Source organism: Rhinatrema bivittatum, chromosome 8 (assembly GCF_901001135.1).
Source record: "Rhinatrema bivittatum chromosome 8, aRhiBiv1.1, whole genome shotgun sequence".
NCBI classification, from domain to species: Eukaryota; Metazoa; Chordata; class Amphibia; order Gymnophiona; family Rhinatrematidae; genus Rhinatrema; species Rhinatrema bivittatum.
The window spans coordinates 270,276,415-270,300,516 of NC_042622.1; the positions used below are offsets into that span (position 1 = coordinate 270,276,415).

A 24,102-nucleotide genomic window follows, 5' to 3' on the forward strand; every position below is an offset into this window, starting at 1 on the left:
GAAAGGTACACAAGCTGCGCCACTTCCCGCTCCGTGGAGGTTGTGTACTGGGGCTAATTGTAGCCAGGGGACTGGAGGTTCAGCTTTCGCACCCTGTTAACACCGCAATTAGCTTTCTTTACATTTACTGATTGCTGGTTTGCATATTTGTCCTAATTCCATCTGGTTTTTCAGAGCTTAAAAGTTGCAGCTGCTTTTTCAGCCTGGTATAAATTGGGCCCTTGGCGATCTCCCTCCCCAGAGGCGTTCAAACTCCCAGCCCCACTGCCCCAGACCATTTCAGAGCAGCCCCCTGGCAGGGCAGGATCCAGAACGATGCTGGGGTTTCTGCTGCTCCTGGCCGCGGTGCCGGGCTGTCCTGGGAGACCCGCGGACGGCGCAGAGGGGTGGCCTCTCCCGGGAGAGGACTTGGAGGAAGTGAGGTCGGAGGCCCTCAGAAGGCTTCTGGAGGTTTTTGGCATAGAAGACCCCCCGCATTTCTCCCACCACACCAAGCAGCCCCCCCAGTACATGGTGGACCTCTACAACACGGTGGCTGACGCTGATGGGGTCACCAAGGATCCCCACCTTCTGGAGGGCAACACCGTCCGCAGCTTCTTTGATAAAAGTAAGAGCAAACTTTTTGTGACCTTCAGGTGTCCTTCTGAGCAGGACCTTACCTTCTTCTCTTTTTTTCTTAGATGTAGCTAGATACTGTACAGAATATGAAATACTTTATCTTTGACAGAAAAAAAAAAGTTGCATTGTATTAAATGGATTTTGGGTACTTGCCAGGTTCTTGTGGCCTGGTTTGGCCTCTGTTGGAAACAGGATGCTGGGCTTGATGGACCCTTGGTCTGACCCAGTATGGCATTTTCTTATGTTCTTATGTAAATGGGGTTTTTTTCCCCTAAGCATCTAATTGATGAGCACATCCAGATATACTGAAGGGTTTTTTTCCCTCGTTTTGTTCTGTGAGACAAAGACTTAGCAGCACGTCTAGTTCTTAATCTATAAAGTGGTCTTGAAACGCTGTAGGGCCTTCCTTAAAGGTTGTGACTATCAAGCTTACGCTGCACCCGCTCCAGAAGCTGGCAGCCCTGCTTTGTGTGTTCGTGCAAGGCGGAGGGCTTCTCTCTGTGAGTTACACCTAGCAAGTCACCCCCCTTCCTGCCCCCTTGTAGGTAATAGGGACCCTCTGTTTGCCTGGCTTGACTTTCCCCCGTCTTCAGTTCACAGCGATCGGATGCACTTTCAGTTTAACTTGCTCAGTGTGGCCAAGACGGAGAAGATCCTGACCGCTGAGCTGCATCTCTTCAAGCTTGGACCGAAGGTCAGCGAGCTGCCCTCCTTCAGGAGACATCACTTCTGCCAGGTAGGAGGCAGGGGACACAGCCTTCGGCCTTGTGTCCTTTAATGCAGGGCTGCAGGGCTTGTGTTGGTCCCTGGGGGGGGAAAAACCTCTGGATTTTAAATAGCCTTTTCCTTGATCAATCAGAGATGCTGGGCTGTTACCTTTCAACACTGTCTTTGGAGGTCCAGTCCAATTAACACTGAATTTCCTTGTAGCTCTCTCAGTCTTTATTATTTTCAGACTGTTGTTAATAGGCTGTTTTAGGACTGCTGTTTGGGGATATAGCTGTGCTTTGATACTGCGCTACGTAAGAGAACTTGTATTTTGCTAATATTATTGTGTCTGTATTTATTGTGCTTACTTATTGTTTCGTCATTTTATTTTTTTATGTTTACAAATACTTTCATGGCAAAGGAGACATTTATTCTGCAAAGGAAAACTGAGCACAATGACTATATTTGTAAGTTAAGGAAGTTGAGATGGATACAGTTTCCATTGGTTAAGGGAACCCTTCCAGTAGATTTAAATGCTACTTCATTTCCTTTGAGGTTCTCCTGACAGGGCTGAATGTGGATTATTTATTTACCAACTCCGAGTTCTAAATCTTCAAGCAGACCAGACTCCCAGATTGAGGGTAGCCTTGTCCCCAGCGTTACATCTTACTCAGGACTTGGAAGTTATTGAGGACTTGGTAACTGGAAGCGTCAAGCTGTCAGTTACATTTGCGTGGCGGTGTTACAATTTCCATTTTAATTGCATTGCATTTTATTGCTGTCTTGCATTATGATGATGACGATGTTTTTGCTTATTGAATCTGTTTTTATTGTGAACTGCTTCAGGGCGAACGTTTGTTTGAAAGAGGCGACATACAAGTGTAACATAAGATAGCACATTTTGATTGTACTGTGTTGTACCTCCCCTGGAGTGCACATGTAACTGGGCAAGTCATAAATGTAGGAGAATAAATAAACAATCACATCATGACAAGTTTTCCGGCTTCCCAATGACCTTTTATTCTGCGGAGGTAATTGGGATTGTGTTTCTCTCCCGATTTTTTTCCCTAGGTGAACATCTATCAGGTTTTGGACAAGAACAAAATGGACTTCTCCCAAGGAAAGAAGCTGCTGTCCTCCAGGCTCATCCCCTTACAGGCCAGCGGGTGGGAGGTCTTCTCCATCACCCAGGCTGTAAGTGTCAGGCTCTTATTCCCGGCTGCTCACATTGATAGAGAGAGAGCGTGCATGAGGACTGCTGCCACTCTCAACTCTGATTAACTCGGTGGATTTTAGTTTTGTGGAGTACTCACTGCTGATGCTGAAGGCAGTCAGATGCATCTTCCAGAAACCCCAGACACAATAAGCTTGCCTTCCAGTGGGTCCAAAAGCTAAACAGTCCTCCTTTTTTTACTCAACGCACAATTAAACTCTGGAATTTGTTGCCAGAGGATGTGGTTAGTGCAGTTAATATAGCTGTGTTTAAAAAAGGACTGGATAAGTTCTTGGAGGAGAAGTCAATTACCTGCTATTAAGTTCACTTAGAGAATAGCCACTGCCATTAGCAATGGTTACATGGAATAGACTTAGTGTTTGGGTACTTGCCAGGTTCTTATGGCCTGGATTGGCCACTGTTGGAAACAGGATGCTGGGCTTGATGGACCCTTGGTCTGACCCAGTATGGCATGTTCTTATGTATGGGACAAGCAGGACTGAAACAAAATATACAGGGGGAAAGAACCTAAAACAAAAGGTTATCTGAAAATACATGCTAGGTGTTGTGTGTGTATGTGTACATCTGTGTGTATGTGTGTATATGTGTATGTATGGGTGTATATGTGTGTGTATGTATGGGTATGGGGTGTGTGTGTGTGGGTGGGTGTGTGTATATGTGCATGTATGGGTGTATATGTGTGTGTGTGATTGTATGGGTGTAAGTGTGTGTGTGTGGGTGTATGGGTGTATATGTGTGTATATGTACATGTATGGGTGTATATGTATGTGTGTGTGTATATGTGTATGTACGGGTGTGTGTATATGTATGTGTGTATGTATGGGGGTGTAAGTGTGTGAATGTATGGGTGTATATGTGTGTGTATATATGTATGGGTGTGTATGTATGAGTATATGTGTGTGTGTGTGTATATGTGTATGTATGGGTGTATATGTGTGTGTGTGTGTATGTATGGGGGTATGTATGTGTATGTATGGGTGTGTGTGTGAGTGTATATGTGTATGTGTTATAGATATATATATATAATTGCATAGGTATTCTATTATTTGACTTTTTCCACATTTTTGTACACAAAGTATTTTATAGTAATGAGAATAAATACAACCAAAACAGTACATCGTAGAATCAATAAATGAACATATTAAATCAATAAAACATAACAGATAAGCACACAGATCCCTAAGTACAGTACCTGGTATGGTAAAGATGTTAGATTTAGGCATTTAGGCTACTGAAAAGTAGAAGCACTCAGGAGGAAGCCTGTAAATTCCCCAGCGGGGTCCTCCATGTTGAGCTGCCCAAGGCCGCCACGCCATCTCCCACTCCTCCATACGCCATCTCCCACCCCTCCATACGCCATCTCCCACCACTCCATACGCCATCTCCCACCCCTCCATACGCCATCTCCCACCCCTCCATATGCCATCTCCCACCCCTCCATACGCCATCTCCCACCCCTCCACACCCCATCTCCCACCCCTCCATACCCCATCTCCCACCCCTCCATACGCCATCTCCCACCCCTCCATACCCCATCTCCCACCCCTCCATACGCCATCTCCCACCACTCCATACGAGCTGCACTCGTGTCTCTTCCAAATTTCTTAATGCAGTTGTGTCCCAGTTTTAGAGGACCCCAGTGCCTCACAGACTTTGGACGATTCAGCCCACGATGTCAAAGTGGGGTTCTAACCCCCTGCAGGTCTGACCCTAGGCTTCTCATGGTCATTTTACCCCAGCATCGTCCTCCTAGCAGGCAGGAGCTTCAGACTCTTGTCAGCGATTATAGGGCCCGGTTCATCAAGGTCTCAGAATGGAAAGACAATCCTAGGCCCCGGTGGCTAAAGTTTCCCCTCCTGTTTTTTTTGTCTATAGAAAAAAATGCTTAGTGCATCTAAGCCCCAGCAGTGAATTGGCTCCATAGTGAGTCCATCTGTCTCAAATTTCCCTTGTCTTTACCAATACGTGTTTCTTATCACTCTCTCTCTCTCTCTCTCTCTATCTATATATCTATATATATATATATCTATATATATCTATCTATCTATATATATATATATATATATATATATGTGTGTGTGTATGTGTGTACAGATTTTTTTTGGATGCTGGAAATAAAGGTTTAATGAAAGAGAGGTTTTATTGCTAGGAAGAAAAATGCAAAGAACAAAACACTTGCACGCTATCATTATCAATTAAAAAAAAAAAAATAAATCAAATAACATTGAAAAAATTGGAAGCCAGCCATTGACTGTTAAGCGATTTGCGTTTATTTTGCATCTGGCTTGAAGGCTCCAAGACCTGGGAGCAAAGCCCCACCTGTGCAGAAAATATTTTGAAAGTCAAGGGTTTTGCTTTTTCCTGGGTTGTAGTTGTGTTCACTTTTCGAGGTTGGAAATGCGTCCTTTACAGTAATGGCATGGACTGGGACGATTCGTGATTTACTGGACCTTTGCTGGGCTTTGCAGGTGCGGGCGTGGAATGACGAGGAAAGCGCCAACCACGGGCTGCTGGTCACCGTCTGGGGTTTAGCGGGGAGCCCTCTGGAGCCCAACCTTGTACGTTTTGCTTCCGGGAAACACCATCACGAGAGCAAGCAACCCATGCTGGTCCTCTTCACTGACGATGGCCGGAGAGGGACTGTGTCCTTCAACAGTCTCCAAGGTAAGAAGGGATGACTCTACCAGGCCCGGAGGGGGCTGCACACGTGTGCTGATCCCACCAGACAGGGAAGGACTTCAGGAAACTGAAACTGAATTAGGAGATTCTAGCTTTCTCCACCTGATTGCATTTTTTTTTTTTAATCTACTACACCCTTTTAAATGTATTTCTCAAACAATCCTTCTGCAAATGTCACACCCGCACCCTGCCTATTTAGGCAAGGCTTCATTTGCAGAAGAAAGGCAGTTCCACCCCTTCTTTTCAGCCCTAAGAGGCAGAGCAGCAGGGGTCCTCTGCTCCAGCCCCTCCCCTCCAGGCAGCCTGCAGGGAAGAGGAGAGGAGGGAGGGGGTTAGCCTGGAGCAGACCGAGCAGAGAGAGGGCCACTCTGCTGCCTAAACCAGCCCCTTCCCTCCTGTTCTTTAGAAGCTAGATTTTAAGTGTCGCGCGTGGGCGCACGTGCGCACGTTTGCTGGCGCGCGCACGCACATGGACGCAACGATTTTATAACATGCACGCCTCCATGCGCGCATGTTTATAACCGTGCACGCGAGTAGATTTTATACTGCCACGGGCCATGTGTGCGCGAATGCCGTCTCGTGCACGTAACTGAGGGGATTTTAGTAGATGCGCGCGGCGACACAATAGGGGCCTATTTCCCTGTTCCCTCCTAGTTCGCCCCCTACCTAACTTGACTCCCTTTTACCCTACTAGCCCCGACCCCTAAAACCCCACTGACTTACCCTAAATCCTTTTATTTTACTACTTAACCCGTAGTCCCTAGCGGCAGCAGCTTACATGGTCATCGGATCCCGGCGCGCGCTTGTGCGCGACTCCCTTAATGGCGCTGTCCCGGCCCGCCCAGACCCCGCCCCTTTTTTGCGAAACCCTTTCCAATAGCGTACTGGGAGACCCTTAATATCCACGTGGTACGCGTGCGTCCCAGTCACGCGTACATCTCCCGGATTTGCCGCGCGTGGGGCTTTTAAAATTCGCCTTTAAGGGGACAGGAGGGGAACTGATTGATTTATTTGAAATCTTTTGTATGCCGCCTATACAAGAATCCAGCCCTGGTCCCTCCCTCTCACTTAGGTCACACATGGCCCTGCTCCCCTCACTCGAGATGCTCCACAGTTCCTCTCCCTTTTTGTCTACAAATTAAGCTCTGTACGTAGAGAAGGCAGTCTCAGGAAAGTTCCAATCTGTCTTCTAGGACCGCTCTGCAGTAGGTGGACTGGATGGCTTTGGGCCTTTCCCTTTTAGATCACTGGTCAAGGTCAAACTCTGATCAGGAATGACCGAAAGCTGTTGGATGACAAGGAAAGCTAGAATAGGACATCAGGTGAAGGCCATTCGCCTTGCAATTAGTTGCCTTGGTGTTAAACTGGGAAAGCGTTAGATAAATAAAGATGATGATGGTGAAGGCCTATCTATCCAGTCTCATTTTTGCTTCTTGCAAATCCCTCTTGATTGCCAACTTGACCTGTGTATAACGGTGGTTTCAGTTAATTTCCCAGTGACAGGTAACCCCCGTTACTAAAATAAAAGACCACCTCGATATGGCACAGATTGGTAAGAGAAGCCAAAGGTGACACAGGCCTGGAGCCTGAATGGCTCTCTGACCCTGACTGCTGGACTCTCCAAAGCAGAGCTGAGTCACATTGACAGGGCAGTGTGGCCCATGGCTTCTGTCGTGTCTTTAATGTAACTTATTAAATGTGACTATTGCCAGTCATTCATATATCGCAGCAGATTGTGGATAAATGGAGGATGTCCACTTCCAGTATCATGAAAGGGGCAACTTTCTCGAGCATTGCATTCACAAGAAAATTTCAAAGTATTTATCCAAAAAACAAAAAAAAGGGCAGTTTTCCTCTCACTATCAAACTAACCTCAGAACTTAGGTTCAGCTGAGACTCATTCCATTCCCTGAGCGGACAACATGGAGGCAGTGAGAATGATCTTAATCTTGTAAATGTCAATGACAAAGTAACTTTGGGTAAAACAGAGCTTGTGATGACACCAGCATATACATCACGTGTTAATGATTATGGTCCTTTCCTGCTCTCAGGGCATTTTCTCCAGCTGGGTTTGCTTTGTGCATACCTTGACAGAAATGACCCTCAGTCGTAAGCCACGGCATGTTGGGGGATGATCTCGTTCTTTCAAAGTTACCGTTAATGCCCTTCTTAAAGAGAGCCTCCTTCTGGAGTTCATGGGGTGTAATCTTATCAGGCACGACATCAAGATGTGTTAGAAAAGTCTTCTTAATCAGACCAGTGGCGACCAATAGACTTGGGACTACTTCTGTATCTTTCTGCCTGTGAGTGATCTGCAGTGACCAGTTAGGACGCTAAAGGGGCCTCTAAGACAGTCCGGAAGTGGCAGAGGATTCTGGGTTTTGCTGGTGCTAGAGCCAGGGCCCGCACTGCTTCTTCTTAATATTGAAGTTGTGTTGCATGGGACCCACAAAGGACCACGCATTATCTGTTGGGCCTCCATCTTCTTATTCGTTTCCCCAGTAGCACAATTAACTTGTCCCTTTCACTTCTCTCAACAGATGCCAGCGTGCAACCGGCAGTCCTTCCAAATGAACCTATGGCACCCTACCCTAACCGCACCCGGCTAACCCGGTCCCTGGGGGCAGAGGATGGACGCTTGCCATGCCAGAGGCACCCCCTCTATGTCGACTTTGAGGAGATTGGTTGGTCTGGATGGATCATCTCCCCACGTGGTTACAATGCTTATCACTGCAAGGGCACCTGTCCATTTCCCCTGGGTCAGAACATGCGACCAACTAATCATGCTACTGTACAATCCATTATCAACGCTCTCAAGCTCACCAAGGGGGTGAACAGCCCCTGCTGTGTCCCAGACCAACTTTTCTCAATCAACCTGCTCTACTTTGACGATGATGAGAACGTGGTCCTCAAGCAGTATGATGACATGGTGGCAGGCAACTGCGGGTGCCACTGAGTCTTCTCCTCGCCAAAGGAGTTGAACGCGCGCACAACGCAGGACGGCACTGTACAGGGATCGGGACACACTAGTTATGGGCAGAGTCCCTCCCCACCCACCCGCAGCCACATTCACTTTCTAAATTGCAGAAGTGCCACATCTTGGAAAGAGATCCCCGCTCATTGCCTCTTAGGCACGTGGTGTCCCACACATCCACTGGTCAGAACATTCAAGCAGTTAATCCTGCCCAAACTCCATTTTGCAAAGGAGCCAAGGAGGAGGGGTCCCCCAAGCTCTGACTCACTCTTAGGCTGGGTTACTCTATTTGACTCGCACAAATCTCTAGTTGTAACTTCTTTTGCCAGAGGTCACTGTGGCTAACCACAAGCGGGAGCGTCAGAAGCATGCAGGATGGTCCACGGAGAGGAGAACTTGATGGAATAAGTTGGCAAGCCCCCTTGGTCCAGAACTGTACAATCAGATTCCTGGCAGGGTAACTGCTCTTCCTGCCTCCCTACCTGTTCTGGTTCTTAGACGTTTTGTACAGAAACATGAAACTAGGCAGATGGCCCTATGCTCTGTATTATATGTACATAAAAGAGAGGATAATATATAAGGTTACAAAGGAAGGTGCTAATGTACATTTTGTAAATCTGTAAATGTGGATGTGTTTGATTTGTATTGAATATTTACTGAATATTAAAAGAATCACTTGATGTGTGTGACCTAATACAAACTATTCTACCTCCCCCTTTATTCAGTAATAGGACTATGCCAACAAACTATCAAAGCAGGAAGGACGTGGTTTATGACCTTCATCCGGTGCTTTGAGAGATTTTCCCCTTTCCTCCCCCTCAGCAGCGACATGGCTGACTCTATTCACGGGCCTCGATCCCTTACACCGGGAGAGGGCTGGCGGGGTCGATCCTATGAAGGGGAGTATCACGGGGATGGAAGGAAAACGAGGAGTAGAAATCACAGTCCGGCCCGATGGTGGATTTATACCTTCCACTGCTCTTAGGCCTGTGGGCAGCCATCTGTCCCCTCGTTGCCCGCCCCTCCCCCCACCCCAAATTTCCTAGGTAACATTAGGAAAATGACGAGGAAGAGCAACGGCTGGCGTGGTGCACGGGCAGGGTGGCAGCACCACTGGGCCCAGCTGCCTGTAGTGGGCATTTGCCTGCTCTGCCTGTCGGTGAACCTGTCCCTGGCGAGGAGAAGAACGTCAAACAGAGCCAGAGAGAAAACAGGTTTCAAACCACAACAGGAGGAAAACGCTAGGTCCGCGGATCTTTAACGCTGGCCACCGTACCAGTGTTGAGAGCAAACTGGTTCCTTCTGCAGGTCTCGGAGAAAAAAATAATGTACACACCGAGGCAGTAACATTTCTGTAACAGCTCAGCGGGAAACTGTACGGGCAGATTTAGAAATCTCCTGTGATTTGGGACACATGTAACACGAAGTCCTGGGGAAACCCTTCTCCTACTTAAGATCAGCATAGATTAGTGAGGGGGGGGGGGCAGTAGTTTACAATTCAGTGCAGCCCCTCCCTACGAGGCCGTCCTCCCCCTGGAAAGGTTTCTTAGGCAGCTCCCTGCTGAGAGGCCGTGTGCAGCCCCTTAGGCTGTGCGGAGAGTTGGGAGCGGTATTTGCGTTGCATTTTTCAGGCCCACTCAGAGGCGCCCGGCATTACCCTGCCCCGGGGGATCCTGAACAGCCCAGTCACTCGCTGGTGGGGATTTCCCTCTAGGTTGATTTTTGGGGTTTTCACACTTTTTTCGTGGCAGAAGCTTTGCGAGACCCTTGGGTACCACCGGGTTCAGGGCATATCTGGGGAATGCCCGGGTCAGGGAAGAGCTGCCCTTCCACACCCCCAGCGAGCAAGGAGCCGCTGCAAGGAGCAACTCCCGGGTTAAACTCTTTTCAGGGACTATGACCTGCTTTGTGAGATCCAGGAGGAAGATTACAGACTGCCCCTGCCTTTTTGTAATGCAGCAATGAGAGCTGCCTGCTCCAAGTCGATTCCTCCCATCCAGGATCCAGAGAGAGAGAGAGAGGGAAAAGAAGAAGTAAAAAAAAAAAAAAAGATCTATTATGTGTGAGGACAACTTGAGAACACAGAGGACAGCCATCCAGCGTCTTCATCCATGGGGAGAGAGAGGAGCTGGCCTCTCTGTGCCCAGACTGGAAGGGGGTTTCCTGCCCACCTGGGAACACTTAACCAAGCCCTGGGGAGGGGATGGGTCCCTGGCTCTGGGAATGGACACACTCGCACAGACGGAGGGAAAGGATGGCAACACACGAGGAAGTCTGTGCTGCTGAGCACTACGTTTGTGCCATGCTCCATCTGACTTCTGCAACAGTAAGGACTTTCATTTTGGACACTTAACTCGGTGGCTCCGGTGTTTTATTTGGCACTCGCAGCAGGCACCGAGAAGGAAAAATACCACTCTCTCAGGGATAAGAAAAATAAAACTGGAGTCACCCGCTGGGCCCTGAAGTAAATCTTTCCTCTCGCCAACAAAGGATCCCCCAACCCTGGGGAAAAAAGAAACTGTGTAAAAGCCAGGCAGAGTGACCCACCCCATATCAAAGTCTTCTATGGCCCCGTCGGAGTGCAGTCTGCACCCAGGGAGGGGGCTACACACGCACAAAAAAAACAGTCTACCTTGGTCACATCATGGTGACAGCAGAGAAAAAGAAATGCTGGAGCTAGCCAGAGTTTAGCCGAATCCGTAATGACAGTGCCGGGCCTTAAGGATTCAGTCTTGGCTACTCGGTTACTCTCTTACAGGGCTGAACGTAAGAGGGATGGGGGGTCCTGCTGAGGCCGAAGAGCAGAGGGGGGGGGGGGGGGGTGGTGATTTCATCTCCTGTGAGGCTGAACGGCAGTGGGAGAAGAAAGAAACACCTTTGCAGCACACGGACCACTACAGCTCCTGACCCGCCAGCTCTCTAGCATTCTCCTCCCAATAACCTCTCTAGCGCTGATAGGGGGGGAAAAGGTCGCAGAGGTCAGAGGGGGGCTCTGCAAGGACCAAGCCCTGGGGCAATCAACCCCATCACCCCCTTCCCACCAAGGACAGCCCTGTCACCTTTCCTCACACCATTATTAAACCCAGGCGTCTTTGTATGTGGCTATGCCTAGTGGTTATTTTTCTGAAAATATAAAGGTTTTGGGTTGGCACCAGCGGGGGGGGGGCCTCCACCTTCCACTTCTGCTGCAATGGGTGGGGAGGAATAAGAAATTTGCTGCAGTTTGAAAAGGCTCCAGGTTGCAGATTCTAGACCAAGGCCTGATCTAGCGGAAACTCGCGGCGTCCTTTGTCACACGTCAGTGACGAGGTAGAGTTTATAGTAAGTCTCCTAACAGAAGGCACCAGGGATTATGACCCTTAATCAATAAGCCCTCGTGCTTTTGATGCCACTGCGACATCGCTCTCTCCGGTTGACGGCAGTTGAGGAAGTGGATTCAGAGGACAACCGACACGGGCCCTGATTTTTACGGTCCGGGGTACTGATATGCAAATATGAGGGAAAACGCACAGGACTGCTTCTACAGCCAGGTTCAAAAGCAAAGCACGTCAAGCAGCATTGTCTGAATTTTCAAGAAGGCTCCTCACCCAGTAAAAATGTTGCTAGCAGTAATTTTGTTATGGGTTTGACAGTTGCTTGGTTTTGATTGTAAATAATATTACTAACCTTATTATAAGGCTTGGGGGGAGGTATCGGCACAGAGTGGCAATTACTACCCATAACAGAAACATGGGGGTAACCTGCATGGAGCGGCAGTTACTACCCTTACCAGAAACATGGGGGTAACCTGCATAGAGCGGCAGTTACTGCCCTTAACAGAAACATGGGGGTATCCTGCACGGAGCGGCAGTTACTACCCTTAACAGAAACATGGGGGTAACCTGCACGGAGCGGCAGTTACTACCCTTAACAGAAACATGGGGGTAACCTGCACGGAGCGGCAGTTACTACCCTTAACAGAAACATGGGGGTAACCTGCACGGAGCGGCAGTTACTACCCTTAACAGAAACATGGGGGTAACCTGCATGGAGCGGCAGTTACTACCCTTAACAGAAACATGGGGGTAACCTGCATAGAGCGGCAGTTACTATCCTTAACAGAAACATGGGGGTAACCTGCATGGAGCGGCAGTTACTATCCTTAACAGAAACATGGAGGTAACCTGCACGGAGCAGCAGTTACTACCCATAACAGAAACTTGGGGATAACCTGCACAGAGCGGCAGTTACTATCCTTAACAGAAACATGGGGGTAACCTGCATGGTGTGGCAGTTACTACCCTTAACAGAAACATGGGGGTAACCTGCACGGAGCAGCAGTTACTATCCTTAACAGAAACATGGAGGTAACCTGCACGGAGCAGCAGTTACTACCCATAACAGAAACTTGGGGATAACCTGCACAGAGCGGCAGTTACTATCCTTAACAGAAACATGGGGGTAACCTGCATGGTGTGGCAGTTACTACCCTTAACAGAAACATGGGGGTAACCTGCACGGAGCGGCAGTTACTACCCTTACCAGAAACATGGGGGTAACCTGCATAGAGCGGCAGTTACTATCCTTAACAGAAACATGGGGGTAACCTGCATGGAGCGGCAGTTACTACCCTTAACAGAAACATGGGGGTAACCTGCATGGAGCGGCAGTTACTATCCTTAACAGAAACATGGGGGTAACCTGCATAGAGCGGCAGTTACTATCCTTAACAGAAACATGGGGGTAACCTGCACGGAGCAGCAGTTACTATCCTTAACAGAAACATGGGGGTAACCTGCACGGAGCAGCAGTTACTACCCATAACAGAAACATGGGGGTAACCTGCACGGAGCAGCAGTTACTACCCTTAACAGAAACATGGGGGTAACCTGCACGGAGCAGCAGTTACTATCCTTAACAGAAACATGGAGGTAACCTGCACGAGCAGCAGTTACTACCCATAACAGAAACTTGGGATAACCTGCACAGAGCGGCAGTTACTATCCTTAACAGAAACATGGGGTAACCTGCATGGTGTGGCAGTTACTACCCTTAACAGAAACATGGGGGTAACCTGCACGGAGCGGCAGTTACTATCCTTAATAGAAACATGGGGGTAACTTGCATGGAGCAGCAGTTACTACCCTTACCAGAAACATGGGGGTAACATGCATAGAGCGGCAGTTACTATCCTTAACAGAAACATGGGGGTAACCTGCATGGAGCGGCAGTTACTATCCTTAACATAAACATGGGGGTAACCTGCATGGAGCAGCAGTTACTGCCCTTAACAGAAACATGGGGGTAACCTGCATAGAGCGGCAGTTACTATCCTTAACAGAAACATGGGGGTAACCTGCACGGAGCAGCAGTTACTACCCTTACCAGAAACATGGGGGTAACCTGCATGGAGCAGCAGTTACTATCCTTAACATAAACATGGGGGTAACCTGCATGGAGCAGCAGTTACTGCCCTTAACAGAAACATGGGGGTAACCTGCATGGAGCAGCAGTTACTATCCTTAACATAAACATGGGGGTAACCTGCATGGAGCAGCAGTTACTATCCTTAACAGAAACATGGGGGTAACCTGCATAGAGCGGCAGTTACTATCCTTAACAGAAACATGGGGGTAACCTGCACGGAGCAGCAGTTACTATCCTTAACAGAAACATGGAGGTAACCTGCACGGAGCAGCAGTTACTACCCATAACAGAAACTTGGGGATAACCTGCACAGAGCGGCAGTTACTATCCTTAACAGAAACATGGGGGTAACCTGCATGGTGTGGCAGTTACTACCCTTAACAGAAACATGGGGGTAACCTGCACGGAGCGGCAGTTACTATCCTTAACAGAAACATGGGGTAACTTGCATGAGCCGCAGTTACTACCCTTACCAGAAACGATGGGGGTAACATGCATAGAGCGGCAGTTACTATCCTTAACAGAAACATGGGGGTAACCTGCATGGAGCGGCAGTTACTATCCTTAACATAAACATGGGGGTAACCTGCATGGAGCAGCAGTTACTGCCCTTAACAGAAACATGGGGGTAACCTGCATAGAGCGGCAGTTACTATCCTTAACAGAAACATGGGGGTAACCTGCACGGAGCAGCAGTTACTACCCTTACCAGAAACATGGGGGTAACCTGCATGGAGCAGCAGTTACTATCCTTAACATAAACATGGGGGTAACCTGCATGAGAGCAGCAGTTACTATCCTTAACAGAAACATGGGGGTACCTGCATGGAGCGGCAGTTACTATCCTTAACAGAAACATGGGGTAACCTGCATGGAGCGGCAGTTACTACCCTTAACAGAAACATGGGGGTAACCTGCACAGAGCGGCAGTTACTACCCTTACCAGAAACATGGGGGTAACCTGTACAGAGCGGCAGTTACTATCCTTAACAGAAACATAAGAACATGCCATACTGGTTCAGACCAAGGGTCCATCAAGCCCAGCATCCTGTTTCCAACAGAGGCCAAACCAGGCCACAAGAACCTGGCAAGTACCCAAAAACTAAGTCTATTCCATGTAACCGTTGCTAATGGCAGTGGCTATTTAGCAGGGGGTAACCTGCATGGAGCGGCAGTTACTACCATAAGAAGCCTAATGGGCAGACTGAATGGACCATTTGGTCCTTAACTGCCTTCATTATTATGTTACTACGTGGGGATCTGACATTCTAAAATGTATGAAAACCCAAAAAGTCTGCGGCCCAGTGAAAAATAAATCTCTCCGAGTCCTCAGGCTCTGGGGGGTGAGCCCTGCACACTCACTTATACATGAGATTGATCGCAGAACCAACCAATCCGCCACCCGGGACCTCCTCCCGCCCACCGGGAGAGGCGGGGCCAAGGGACGCCGGGAGGGGGCGCGGCTAGGAACGTGACGTCAGGGTCCTTGCCCACCGCACAGGTGGGAAGAGAGCGGGGCGGGGTTTAGGGTTAAGGGCGGCCCCCGTGGGGGAGGGGCCTTCTGGTCCCGCCCTTCCCGGAAGTAAACAAGCGTGGGCTGAGGGCAGCCGTTGCCGTGGCTTTCTCTCGCCGGGATGAGTCCGTGCTACCTGCAGCTCTCGCGGCCGCTCCTGGCCTTCTTCGGCCTCTTGTGCTTGGTGAGTTCGCGGGCGGCTTTCGATCTCCCGTTGCCTGCTCTTGAGTGGCGTCCGATTAGAAAGATGATTTATGGTGGGGATTAGGAGCAGGGTTTCCCCCGCTTTGGTGCGGTGGATAAAATCATCACCTAAATAAGTTATTGGGGTTTTTTTTTAATGCATATTAATGCTCCAGCTGGGTACGGCGGCTGACTCTGCCAGAGTTTTAGATTTCCCATGAAAGGGAAAAGGAAAACAGTGGGTGAAAAAGGGCTCAGTCCCAGCTAAACTCTGCAGGGACGACAGATCCTTGTGTGATGTTCAGGAGCCGCATACGACGAACAGGCTTGAACTTTGGTTGAATTACGTTAAGGATTATAATTAGCCGGCATCGGCAAAGCATTTGCACTCACATGGGATCATGGGATGAGGGTGAAAGGAGGCAGACTTAGGAGTAAGCTAAAAAAAAACCCATTTCTTTACAAAAAGGGTGCTGCATGCATAGAGCAGCCTTCCAGTGGAGAGGAGGACTGTAAATTCAAGAAAGCATGGGCCAAGCAGAGGGAGTGGTAGGGGTTGTAGGGATGGATGGGCAGCCACCTATCATCCCTTCTCTCTCACACCCTCCCTCATTATCACCAAGCTGACTCTCTCCACCCATCACCTCTCACTTCCTTTCAGAATCCCATCCCTTCTGATTACCTGTTTTTCTCTTTTCTCCCATCACCACCTGTTTACCTATCCCTTCTTCCCATCATGTGTTAGTGTCTTACTCCCCCCTCTTCTCTGTCTTGCCTTCATTGCCCTTCCTAGTCTTCATGGTCTGCCTTTTTGCCTGTTGCCTACCTAACAATTTTCCAACTCTCACCTCATTCCCAACCCATATCTCCCTCTTGCTCCTCCTTTTCCAGCTTATTTCCCCCCTGTTTCTGCACATCCCCTGCCTAGCCTTCATCTGTTTTCCTCTATCTCTAATCCCCTTCCCAGCCTCAGCTGCCCCTTTCTTACTGCTTATCCAGCCTTTTATTCCCTCTCTTTCACCTCCTTTGCAGTTCCCGCTTTCCATTACCTCTTAACTCCTCCCTAGCCTTATAGGTCCTTGACACCATCTTTTGGCCACCTCTGTCCTGCCTCTCCATCTCTCTTACCCCTTTGTCTAATCTAATGTTCCCCCAATTCTATTACCTTAATCCCTGAACTCCCATGCTGGAGAGTCTTCACCTAACTTCTGAGTCCCTGCTCTCCTGCCCCTGCCTCTGGAGCCTCACACTTGTTTTGTCCTGGTGTCTTGCTTCACAGGGCATCCTTAATGCTTTTCACCCTCCATGGCCCAGCCAGCAGGAGAGCCGCACAAGTACCTCTAACCTAGTCCTCCTGCACAGGTTCCAGACCAGCTCTTTGAACCACAGAGTGCTCTGTATCCTCAATGCATTGTTGGTTGAAACAGCTGATCTGTTTGAATCATGCAGGAGAAGGCCATGAAGGGAAGGGGAGAAAGCTGGTATTGTTTTAAGTATGAGAATTTATATGCTTAACTAAAATTCCTGCACTTGTGCAAACTTCAGAATGTCACCTCTCACTTAAGACTGCATAGAAGAATGAGTCACAGTAGTTGAGTAACCACATGTCCCTTTTTTTCGGTCCTGGATGCCACCTGATATCTGCTCAGGAAGTCTTACTACTCATTGCCTTCTCCTAAAATGGCCAGATTGGTACAATAGTACAATGTATTAGAATTGGTTGGTCTAGAATTCTACTAAAACTGAAGTTTTGAGGATTCATACTAAGCTTGTGAGTGGACCACAGCTATGTGTAGAGGTAGCCTTGATTTAAGATCAGTTCAGTAGAAAAGATTAGAGATTCAGGAATATATATTAACTCCATATTGGATGGAGAGGCACACATCTCAAGGGTAAGCAGACAAGTGTTTGGTAAATTGAGAATAATTAGACACATCTGTTTGCTTCTAGATTTGGGGACACTTATTTGTGTCCCAACTAGGCTATTGTAATGGGCTGCAGATTGTCAGAGATTGCAGTTGGTTCAGAGCTTGATTAGTAGATCAGTTTTGATTGCTTAAAATAAACTCTGGGGGTGGTGATGTATGATGCTCTCCATTGGTTGCCAATTTGAGGTGAGGGTCCAATTTAAGATCTTAATATTAGCATTTAAGATGTTAAAAGGAGCTGGGCCTGACTTTCTTAGAAATTAGAATATCATTAACCAAGTCGTGTGTTGAGATCAAGTCAAGGAGCTTTGCTTAAGATTTCAACTTTTAAAAGAGATTCGGGGTTTACAAATAAAGGCTAGGATGTTCTCAGGGTATGGGGGGTTCCAGTTTTCTGGACTCTGCTACCTCTGGAAATGCATCTTGAGAGAGACTATGCAAGTTTTGAAAAAAAAACCAAACAAACTATGGCGCTTAATCCTGTGTGTTGTGATAGCTTATTTGCCTTATTAAGGCAGTGATTTATTTGATACGTGTTCTATTGTATGTGTTTGAAAATGTTAATATTTTATTAATTTTGTAGAGTTTTAATGTGATGTACATGCTTTGATTGGCTTTTTGGCCAGAAAGCAGTTTATAAAAACTATTAAAGATTGGAAGTTACCTGGAAGCATGTGTGGGTTTTTTTTTAACGCTGCTAATGCCTTGAGAAATGTTACCTAAATCCAGATCTAGACTCAAGACTTGCTTTTTCATTTTGGGCTTTCTAATCTTATTTTTGTTGGAATCTTAATGTTTTTATTGTTGGCTTGTAGGTGTTTGTTTGTTTTTTTTAAGCTGCTGTATCCTGTGGTGGTCATGATTTTGTTTAAGATGATGGTCTTATGCTGTTTGATATTAATGCTTGGTTGATTTTATAGTGTTGGAATTTGATCTATTTGTATGACTCTTTTATTATCTCTCTGCTTTTACTGTTAAGTGGCTTTGTAAACCACTTTGCCTTGGAGAGGCAAGTATAAATCCATCAATAAAAATAGTGGTGGAGAACTAGAGAGGAAGGTGACTAGGTTGGGGCAATTGTAGCAGAATTAGTTACAATTAAAGGGGACAACCAGGAGTTAGCAGCCACCCAGACATCCTCCTTACCTGTGCAGTATACAAGATATTCACCCCCACTCCTGCAGAGGAGTCTAAATCCCAGCACTAAATGGATTACGGTGGGCTCTGGAAAAGAAAGAACTGTGACACGGAGACCACGCCATTCTCCCAAATGATAGCCACGCAAAATGCGTTTTCTGTCTCTGAAAATGAAGATGCTCCTGAAAGGAAAGAAGACACCAAATGCCCACAAAAACCCCATGCTATCAACATCATAGACGGCTCCTTCTGCCCAGACACTGTCATCGGGGATACTAGGGGATTCATTTTAGGGCGGGACACAATAGTTAAATGCAAACCAGATTGTCAGTACAGTTAAAGAAAGCGAGGGCTGTAAAATAGAGGTTATCCATTTGGGGACTAATGACCTTGCTAGGAACAGCATTCAAGCAAAATAGAGAGATTCCCACGCTCTTGGGAAGCGGTTAAAGCAGACGGTGAAGTCTAGTGCCTTTCAGAAGTGTTTAGCTGCTCAGGGAAAGGCTCAGCCATGCAGATAACTTCAATACATGGCTCAAAAGCAGGTTTTGGAAATGCTGGGGCTGTGTATAAGTCAGTGAAAGGCCATAGGGTAAAGACGGCCTACGTTCCATAAAATCTATACCCTAAATATTTCATAGTCAACCAGGTTTGATCCATCTCACCACCTTAGGACCCACTCAGTAGATTGTATCTTTGCCCTTATTAAGTATCTGATGCTATGTTCATTTTGGATGTTATAGTTTTAAATATGAATTATTAAATATATTTAGAGTATAGACTTTATGGAACCCTGCTCTCGTTTGTTGTGATATTTATATTTGGGGTTCCTGCTCGTTGCTTGTGGTTTGGTATTGTCTACATTTTATCCATGGCAGGGTAGGATCTAAATTTCTCACTTAGGATTCTTTATGTCATCAGGCATTTAAACTAGAGCAGTGGTTCTCAACCTTTTTTTTTCTATCAGGACACACCTGAGAGATGACGCTCACTTGTGTGACACACTGAGCACACGACCGTCATGGGACTAAATGTAAACATATATTCTGCATCCACAGGAATCTCCTGCTTCCCTGTGCAACTCACCATACAAAAAAGATATTCAGATGCTGGTGTTATTTCAATAACAGCATCACGAACTACATGACAGAAAGCCCCAGGCTGCCTTAAAGGACCGGCTCCAGCTATCTGGCCCGGTCCACCTTAAGACAGACAGGAAGGGGTAAGGGATAAAAAGGTGAGGCCCTGAGAGAGAGGGAGGGCCCCAGGAAGAGGAAGGAAGCTGTAATTAAATGCTGTCTATTCTGGACGTTTTCTTTTGATTGTCAGTCTGCTGAGGTAAGCAGCCATTTTCTTCTGTTCTGCTATATAATTTTGTAAATTGGTGAAAAGCAGACCAGAGTCCAGCCTGGTCTGTTCTCTGGCCTACCCCAGTGCTAGACCGTTCCAAGGACATCACATCCCTCTTCTACCAAGTGCATTGTAAAATAATACAAAACCTGGAAAAAAAACAAACAAACCCCACTCTGTACATGTTTATCAAACTTGCCATACCGAAGTAATACTAACTCCAAGAAATGAAACGGCAATAGCCCTACCCATGAAAAAGGCAGCAGTTCACCACCAGTGCAAATATAATGCTGAGAAAATACAACACATAAGTCTAATACAAATCCCTACATGCTAGTAAAATGCCTCATCTCTGTCACACACAGACAGACCGACCTTCACCTATTATAGAATAAAATACCACAAATTACAAATGCGGAAACAAAAACTGGAATGGAAGCCCAAGACCTTCTGCATGCAGTGCAAAACTGGAGAACTAGAAGCAGCAACATATTCCTCCCACAGTAAGCAAAGCTCAAAGATAGAAGAAATGCATATTCTCAAAACAGACATATTCTTAGTACCGGCATATGGCTCTTGTACCCCGTTACTCTCTCCATGCCCCATCACCCCTCACTTATCCCAACTACTCAATCATCCCTTCACATGCTCATATCCCTGTCCAACATTTCCGACACCCCTCACCCCTGCCTCTCTTCCCTGTGTCGCCTGTCTCCCCTGCTCAACTCTCCCTGCCCTTCCTTCTCCCCTTCCCTTCCCAGCATACCTCTGACCACCTCTTTCCCACCCCTTCCTGCTCAGCATCCCCTGACCTCCCCTCTCCCCCAACCCAGCAGGCCCCACACCTCCATCTCTGCCTCCACTTCCATCTCTCCTCCCATTCTTCCTATATCTCTCCCTACCCAGCAACCTCAACCTCCTTTCCCTCACCCCTTCCTACCCAGCAGACTCCCTATCTCCCAAGGCTTTCCTGCCCAGCACATTTCCCCCTCTTACTGGCTCCCAGCCAGCATAAACCTTCCGTCCAATCCAGAGACTCCCTCCTGCTTTACCAGCAGCAGATGAGAGCAAGATGCATTGAGGAGAGGAAGATGAGGCAGCAGCAGCGGAAATCAGCATTGGATCTATAGAGCACGCACCTCTCTCCCTCATGCTCCTGCTTTCATGTCCAGGCCCTATGGGGTGAAGAGAGCATCAGCAGCCTCACTGCCAAGCTAGGCAGAGGAAGATAAAGTTGGTGTCCTGCCGGGCCCATACGAACAGGAGTTGGTATTATCTCTCTCTGATCTGGGTGAAAGTGAAGGGAATAACATCCCACTGAGCCAGGGAGAGGAAAACGAAGCAAGAACAGCTTTCTGTTATACCCAGTAAAGGAGCAATCGGCCAACTCCTGTCCAGACTGAGGAAAGAGCAGCCTTCTGCTGGGTCTGGGACACACCTTCCGTGACCTCGTGACACACTCGTGTGCCCCGACACACCTGTTGAGAACCACTGAACAAGAGGATAGGGGTAATAGAAGGAAGCTTATGGAATTGCAGTGTTGCTCCTGACAAAGATGTAGTGAAGGTAGTAATAAAATTAATCAGCTCAAAGGTCCATTCTTAAGCAAAAGGGCAGAAAAGATTACCAGGAAGAGCAGCAAGCCAAAGAGGAGAAGCTGGAAAACCGTAAGCACAAATGCTCATAGTCTGGGCAATCAAACTTCAGATTTGTAGGCCCTAAAGGTGGAGGTGGCCTTGGACATAAACCTGGTTCAGTGCGTCTTCTGAATGGGATACCAGAGGGCACGACGAAAGAAGGAAGCACTACGGGCTCTCTCTTTAAAAACAAAACACTGGTGTGGTCTACAGGCCTGTGACTCAAACAGAAAAAGGTGGACAGAGATTTAACCAAAGACATACGAAAAGTGGAGAAGAAGGGAGAGATGATCATTAAAGAATGTGGTCTGCCAGGCATGGATTGTAAAAATCTGCAAGAAGTAGAGAGATCGATTTGCCCTTCATGGAGTTTGGTGATGGAACTCACAAGGGACAGAGCAAGAGCTGGACCTGCTACCCAGAAATGAAGCGTACCCGTCTGGGTGGGTGCCTACCTGAGCACCAGTGAGCGTTAGATGATATCGTTTGATATAATGGCCAAGATGGAGGGAAGTCGCGCGAAGATCAAAGGCCTGGGTTTAAAACGTACTGGCGTTGGTAAAAGGAGGACGTACCTTGGGGAGCTTAGAAGGCTGGGAGAAGATGGATAAAGTGGAACAACAAAGGGCAACATTTAGAAGGTGGGTGCAATAAAGGCAACAAATCTTTATGTAAAAAAAAGGAAACCAATCTGGTTCTCCAAAGAGGTAGATACAAAAAGATCATGGTTCGACAACCACAAAGGACCTCAAAAGCAAGAACCCGGGGAAGAATACCTGGTGAATGTGAAACGAGGAAAGTAACCAGGATGGCAGAATCTCCCGTAGAAAAGAGAATTGCTAAGGAGTTAAAGTGATGTGACAAGACATCGTGCAGGTTTGGTCTCTCACTTATCTCATTCGTTTGTGCTCAGACTCATTATTTCTTCTACTGAAGTTTTTAATCCACAAACTCGAATGAGATAAGTTAAAGTATGGATATAGATCTTTTATTTGCATTAAATATGTATTTAAAAATGAAGACATGACCTATGATTAAATATAAGGCAGAGATTTTACATGTGAAAAGCATTCGCGATGATTCCTAGTATGAAGGTCATAAGAATTATCTAAGTGACAATTGGGGAGGAGTATTTGAACAATGTCCACGCCTGTTGTATACTTTTAACTTTTGTAGCTGCACTTTTTCAGTTTTTTTTTTCTATTTTCCTCATTTTATCAGAGTTTCCCTTTGGAATATTTAGTTCTAGAGCTGTAGACTTGCTTATTGTCCCCCTTCCAGTCATTAATTTGTTATGATCACTCTGGCCAAATGGTCCCACCACATTACCTCTCACCAAATCCTGCGTTCCACTAAGAATTAAATCTAAAATAGCTCCCTCTCTCGTTGGTTCCTGAATCAATTGCTCCATGAAGCAGTTGTTTGTTCCATTCGGGAACTTTACCTGTCTGGCATGCCCTGATTGTTACATTTACCCAGTCAATATTGGGGTAATTGAAGTCTCGAAATCAGCAGAAGCGACCTTGCACATAAGCAAGCACTCACATAAACATAGTGCAAGAACAAAGATACAGTTCCATCCAAACAGTTTGGATGGAACTGTATCTTTGTTCTTGCACTATGTTTATGTGGGTAATTGAAGTCTCCCCATTTATTATTGCACTACCTTGGGTGATCTGAAGGTGGTGAAGCAATGTGATAAGGTAGTGCCTGGGCGCACAGAGAAGCAGAACCAGGAACGGCAGTAGCTCTGTACGGCTCATTGTAGAAGCCTTACCTGGCGTACTCTGTTCACTTCTGGAGGTCGTATCTCAGAAAGAGTGTGGAAGCAGTCCAGAAGAAGGCAACCAAAATGGTGCACCAAAAGCCATGAGACTTAATGACCTAAACGTGTACCCTAGAGTGGGGGAGGGATACGATACAGACTTTAATACCTTTCAGAAGCTTTTCCAATGGCAAGGAAGCTGTCATGATGTGAAGCTTTGAGGGGGGCATACTCTGGAAAAATGTGAAGAGACCCTCTTACAGAAAGGGTTGTGGATGCATGGCATGCCCTCTCGGAAGATGTGGGAAGAAGCAGAATTCTAACGGGCGGGGGGGTTAAACCAAGGAAAGAAATGAAGAACAGATTACAGAGGTGGTAACGTTTGTAGAACATTTCAGTTTGGGGTAACCTGCATGGGTGGCAGTTTCAACCCTAAACACCTTGCTAGGCAGGTCGGGTGGACCTATTTGGTCTTTTTATCCGCTGTCATTGACTATGTTACTGTGGTCTTTGACTTCTGTTATCTATCCTATTTATATTAAATAGAACAAATCTCCTGTTCAGTGTTTTACTTGTTCACCTCCTTTTGTGATATTGTCAGTAAAGGTGGGTTTATACGTTTTAACTAATGGTTCTCCTTTCTCTCTTGACCTCAGGGTGCTGCAGGGGTCATGGCCTTCGGTGGAGCCTTCCTGATTCTAACCTACAAAAACTACAAGTATTTCTTCCAGGATTACTACCTCCTGGTGCCGGGCTGGCTGGCTGTCTTGGTGGCCTTTCTCTTGATTCTCACCGGCGTGCTGGGAATATGTATCCCCATCAACGAGTCGCGCTACCAGCAAGGGGTTGTAAGTCTCTGGCACACGCGCTATGAATGTTAAAATGTCAGTGGTGTGAATAGGCTTGGTGAAAGTACTGCCGTTAACTTTTAAGATTGCGCAGGTAGAGGGTTTAAATGTGCTACACACAT

At 47.1% G+C, this 24,102-nt stretch overlaps 2 protein-coding genes across 2 annotated transcripts in view; both read left to right on the plus strand.

The window, feature by feature from the left end:
* Positions 1-265: 265 nt before the first annotated feature.
* Positions 266-8,195, plus strand: LOC115098187 (bone morphogenetic protein 2-like). The gene is made up of 5 exons (XM_029614585.1): positions 266-607; positions 1,212-1,354; positions 2,398-2,520; positions 5,029-5,224; positions 7,780-8,195. Exons 1-5 carry the CDS (start codon positions 316-318, stop codon positions 8,193-8,195), a joined length of 1,170 nt encoding a protein of 389 aa, XP_029470445.1. The 5' UTR covers positions 266-315.
* A 6,966-nt stretch (positions 8,196-15,161) lies between these two features.
* Positions 15,162-24,102, plus strand: part of LOC115096373 (tetraspanin-3-like) — a 37,697-nt gene continuing 28,756 nt past the window's right edge. Inside the window, exons 1-2 of the mRNA XM_029610877.1 lie at positions 15,162-15,316; positions 23,789-23,980. Coding sequence (XP_029466737.1) covers positions 15,254-15,316; positions 23,789-23,980 — 255 coding nt within the window. The 5' untranslated portion in view covers positions 15,162-15,253. The remainder of the gene's footprint in view (positions 15,317-23,788; positions 23,981-24,102) is intronic.